Raw genomic sequence first — 4,959 nt, forward strand, 5'->3', positions numbered from 1 at the left:
CTACTTGTTGGCATTTCTAAAAAAAAAAAAAACTTGTTGGCGCGACGGCGGCGTGCGGCCGGCCTTGGCGACAATCAACCCGACGGCGCACCTGCCGCTCGCTGGTGACTCATCGACGATGGCGAAAGGGAGGCGGATCTCTTCTTCTTCTTGCTGCAGTGAGTGATGCCGCTGATGAGTCCATGTCTGGTGGTACAGTGCAGAGGATCCTTCCTTGGGTCTCCATCGGCTTCGGCCGTCGTCGCCTTCGTCATCGTGCGTGCGGTCGCTGCTGCTGGTTGAGCACTCGATGGACTGGGACGTAGGTACGACTACTTAGCCCCTTTGGAGCCCACAAACGGCCCATGTCTGATGTCTCTCTCAATACGGATACCAATTTGTTCGGCCCAGTAGCCCACCACACCACACCACACCACACCACACCAAAGAAGACAAAGCGCCAGGTCTCTCCTCGTATATATATATATATATAACGGAGGCTGACCAGGAGCATCGATCGATAATTCGATATCTAATCCATCGTTTCCGCCTTTCGGCGCCGACTAGCCCGCCTAGGAAAGTGATCGCCTGAAATTCGCCGGTGAGTCTTCTTTAGTTCGTACTATGTACTAGTAGTAATTTATACGGCGAACTGATACGTACTTACTACGGTAGTAAGCTGCAGAAATTCTTGGGTTAGACGGAATTAATTAGGGCAATAATTTCTCGTTTATCTCACAAATATATGTAGTACTGCACACACGGATTCATTCTCTTGTTTGAGTTAGTCTGTCCGTTGTCACCGATCTGTATTTTTGTGTTTGCGCAGTCCTGTTTGATCTTCTTGGATTATAGCGTCAAAGTTTAGTTCTCTTCTGACACACTGGATTCTAGCGTCAAATATGCACTGTAAATTAGGCATGGCGCTAGATTCTAGCGCCAAAGTTTAGTTCTGATGAAAAATTATAGACATCTTCGATCTTCTTGGTAATCGCAAGGCCAATGTACACTCAAGTCCGTGATGGGAGTTAATTCATACTGAATGTTTACACATTTAACTTCAGTCTCGATGTAAGTTGGTCCCTAATTCTGCAATTCCTGTAACCGTGATGGACGGGACTTGAAGAAAAATCTTCCTGTGAAATCTTTCTGGAGTTGAAGAAAAATTCTAGATTTTGGTGACCCAAGCTGTGTGTGTGTACATAGTTCTAGTTTTTATTGCTATGAGTTCAAGTGATAGCTCAACTTATTGTTGTCACTTCTTACTGCCGTCACTACTGATAACTCAACTTATTATTGTCACTTCTAGAACAGAGGTACTGACTGTTCACACATTTGACTTCAGTGTCGATGATCCTCGGAAATGGTGTTCCTGATGCCCCAGCCCCTCCACCACCCCTCGACTCAAGGCCTGTGCTAGATCCTAGGGATTTCCAGAATAAATGGAGCCAACTAGCATTATCTGTTTCTCAGGTGCGTTGCTTTTAAGTTTTTGTCCCTGCTACATTTCATGATTATGGGCAGCGCACGCAGCATACTCTTCTGTCTGTCTTTTTATCATTGCCTGGTCAAGTTTCTTATGATTTTAGCAAAGTGATCGCGTGAAATCCTATGTTCCGCCGCTGTCTAATTTGTCTTCTCATGAAGCTCATCTCGCCTCAGCTGAGTTTGAAATTAGCCGTTCTGATGTAGTGCTGTTCTATGTTCCTCTAAATGGTTTCACTTGGTTTGAGATTATTATGATTTTACTTTGGACTTTGGTAGTATATCACAAGAGGATTCCATGTGATGCTCTGCTGCTGTTTGTCGTGTTCGTGTATGGGTCCGCCCTTGAAATTCATCACATTGATGAGCTCGACATCTGTAATTAATTAACAAACTTTCTTCTCTTGTGTGGCTTTGTTCTGTTGTAGGAATGCTCTTTAACTCCACAAGGGGCAGCTTCTTTGATGAATCCCCAATCGCTCATTCGTCATATGCAAAGCAACTACATTCAATGCGTTGCTTCAGGCAGTCAGCCTCCAAACTGCAAGTTCTTCTTTTATGGTCAGAAACCCGGGGCTGCTGATTTCTACCTTGTAGAGTGCACTGTGAACACAGCATCACCGAAGGCCAAGCTCAAAATTAAGGCCGACGATGGGGCTACCGCTGAGGCCTTTTGTACTTTATTTCAGTCAGTATTGTCTGAATTTGGGCTTTCTTGATCATGAGAGACTAATTTTCTTCAAGGTTATGGTGGTTTAGATGGTGTGTAACCTTGTTGCTGGAGTGGACATGAATATCATCTCCGTTGATGTGGAGAGAATAGATGTAAATCTGTAGTAATTTATTTGCGGGGAGCAATAAAGCAAGAGTATAGTCGACTTGTTCACATGCACAATTTTTTTGGAATTCAAAGTAGTACATAACTACACATACACAAAACACAAGGGTGATGATCACAGCAAGTTAAAGTTAAGCGTCGGTCCACTTCCACACACATCTTCTCCCTCTGCCCCCACACACATGACAAACCCTAACAAGCGTCGCCGCCCGTCGCGCCCCGGCCACAGTGGTGTGGAGGTGGATCCCTGGGAAGCACGAAGTGGTGTGGAAGTGGATCCCAGGGAAGCACGACTGGGAGGCCGGGTAGTTGTCTGGCTTGTTGGGGCCGAGGAGGGACACACCCAATTTCTCAATCTTGCCACCCGCTCTGCCACGGCAACAGCCCTACATCGGCGTGGAGATATGCCAGCGGTACTAGAACACGGGCACCCCGCTCCCATGGCGCAACGTGGACCCGGTGGCACCTCAGCCTGCCTCGGGTGACCAGCGAGCAGCCGCGCTTGCCTTTTGGAGATCAACGTTTTTTGGATTTTAGTTTTTATTCTCACTTAATTTTCGTATGTAATATGGTTGGATGACCTGCGGAACATTATGGGGCTGACATGCATCACACCATACCAATGGCATCTATAGTAATATCAAATGAAAATAATAACTGAATTTTCTTTTTAAATTTGACTTGGAGTTTCTTCACCCCTGGTATCTTAAATCTGAAAATGCAACTCAGAGTTCTAGATCTGTTTCTCAAACCATCCTGAATCTGTTCATCCTTTTGAATTGCCGGTTATCAGCCTCTCTCTCTGGGGAATGAAGCGCAGGTTGATGAACTGCAACATTGGACAGGGAGGGCTGCAGCAGCTCGCAGCACTCGGGCCAACAACAGCCCACAGGAGCGGACCGGATCGGCGAATAGTTATAGGATGGAAATCGATCGATCTCAGCCGTCAAGCGGGGGCCCCAAGGGAAGAGGCAAGGATCGCCGTCCGTTAACTGAACCCGATCCTGTCACGACTTTTTTATCTGAAGAATCCGACACTTCGTCAGGGGATAGCGTCCTGCGGCCTGAGGTCAGGTCGCGCCTCCGCCGCCGCTCGCCGCGCGCCGCTGGTCCGCCCGCTCGACGGGGGAGGTCGTCCGGCCTCCTTCTCCGCGCGCTGCCGAACGCCGCTCTCCCGATCCCCGACTCGGGCCGCGCGGCCCCGATTGGCGCCGCTCTCCCTCCCCTTTCGAGGACTCCGCCGCCGCCTCGCTCCTCCCCTGCCCCGGCCGCCCCTGAGCCGCATCGCATCGCCCCTCTCCTGGCCAGGACGCCGCCGGCCTCGCGTCGCCCCTCCTCGCGAAGGTTGGTTCTTCTTTTGACAGTAGGCACTTCTTGGCTTCTTGGAGATGAATGTTGATTGCTGATCTGTGAGGTGCCCTAGGTAGAGACCCCTCACTGGTTGCCTGCCGCCCCCCCTCGCCGGCGATGGCCGCGCCGCCACTCCGGCCGGAGGCGGAAGAGGGCGGCAAGGGCGCCGAGGTCTGCCTGTTCGACCAGTCGCAGGAGGATTTCTCCAGGGCGGTACGCGCCATCTCGGAGCTCGCCACCGGCGACCCCCAGCCGGGGTTCCCTGACGCCGAAGTAGAAAGGCTCGCCTCCTCAGTGACGTTCCTCAGGTGAAAACCGCTCTCCCTTTGCTCCCGCAATGCCGCGATAAAATTGGCAAGTTTCAGTTTTGGGCCCGTCGGCAGAATGGACTTACAGTGACCCAAGAAACATTAAAATGCGAAAATAGGAAAGTATAGAGTAATTAACTAGTAAGAAGAATAGGAGAAGATATATTGTGTTCTCCAATTAGGTATGCTGCCAATGTAACTGCAACGTGCTAAGATTATGGTTAAACAGAGCCATCAAATGTCTTTTTTTGGATTAACCAGAGTTCATTCTGCAGACATTTGATCTATTGATAACGATAGTTTGTTATCTTCCCAGAGAATGGAGGCATTTCTCTTATGAGCCAAAAGGTGTGAGTTTCGTTTACGGCGCTGGACCAGCTTCATCCGCAGATGACACACCTGAGATAACCTTACCACAGTTCTCATCTGCATCTTTTCCTCAGGTTAGTAATACTAAAACTGATTGTTGGCGCTAATTTTGTGAGCCTAAATTTCTTGGTTTAGGCTTTTAGTTGATTTCTTGGATAATATAAGTGCGAATCAATGCAGGTCACACACTTGGAAGGTGGGAGGGATAAGAATACAGACAGGTATTATTTCTATATATATAATCTAGACTTCTTCAACTTTTGAGAATCTACTTATGTTGTTACATGATTTTCCCTAACTAGTTACTCAAGGTAGTATTGTTGTGGAGAGATACATTATGATTTAAGTTCCTCTGGTTGTGTTATTTGAAGTATTGAAGTTATGACCTAATGTATTCCGCAGACCAGTACCTATTCTCATCTTGTTGTTGGTGAAGGATTTCTACAGAAGTACAATAATTTCCTTGTTGTTTCACATGCAACATAACTTGATTTCAATTACACCTTTGACCCAAAAGGACTCTTTCACCATCCGAAGCTAGTCTTTCGGCCGACAGGCTGAACCCATTGGGCCCCACCACGTCAATGAGGTTTGCGCGCATGATACAGCTAGCTGATTAAGGCATGCATT

The 4,959-nt window shown here is 48.0% G+C and overlaps 2 protein-coding genes across 3 annotated transcripts in view; both read left to right on the top strand.

Annotated features, from left to right (window-relative positions):
• Nucleotides 1-1,329: 1,329 nt before the first annotated feature.
• On the top strand, nt 1,330-2,350 carry LOC123068576 (beta-adaptin-like protein A). Its single transcript, XM_044491181.1, has 2 exons — nt 1,330-1,452; nt 1,893-2,350. The coding sequence occupies exons 1-2, from the start codon at nt 1,330-1,332 to the stop codon at nt 2,181-2,183; spliced, it is 414 nt and encodes a 137-aa protein (XP_044347116.1). The 3' UTR covers nt 2,184-2,350.
• Nucleotides 2,351-3,324: 974 nt separating this feature from the next.
• Nucleotides 3,325-4,959, top strand: part of LOC123068552 (uncharacterized) — a 9,077-nt gene continuing 7,442 nt past the window's right edge. Inside the window, exons 1-4 of one of the 2 annotated variants that reach the window (XM_044491164.1) lie at nt 3,325-3,646; nt 3,726-3,960; nt 4,277-4,403; nt 4,510-4,550. In XM_044491164.1, the coding sequence (XP_044347099.1) occupies nt 3,770-3,960; nt 4,277-4,403; nt 4,510-4,550 (359 nt within the window). In that variant the 5' untranslated portion in view covers nt 3,325-3,646; nt 3,726-3,769. The remainder of the gene's footprint in view (nt 3,647-3,725; nt 3,961-4,276; nt 4,404-4,509; nt 4,551-4,959) is intronic. The other variant, XM_044491159.1, reaches the window with a different exon arrangement.

Source organism: Triticum aestivum, chromosome 1A (assembly GCF_018294505.1).
Source record: "Triticum aestivum cultivar Chinese Spring chromosome 1A, IWGSC CS RefSeq v2.1, whole genome shotgun sequence".
Taxonomy (NCBI): domain Eukaryota; kingdom Viridiplantae; phylum Streptophyta; class Magnoliopsida; order Poales; family Poaceae; genus Triticum; species Triticum aestivum.

What these genes read in the sequence shown, in the direction of transcription:
- LOC123068576 (XM_044491181.1), top strand. Translation starts at nt 1,330, where the DNA reads ATGATCCTCGGAAATGGTGTTCCTGATGCCCCAGCCCCTCCACCACCC. An exon ending in TAGCATTATCTGTTTCTCAG is followed by an intron (nt 1,453 to 1,892) that starts GTGCGTTGCTTT and finishes GTTCTGTTGTAG; the next exon opens with GAATGCTCTTTAACTCCACA.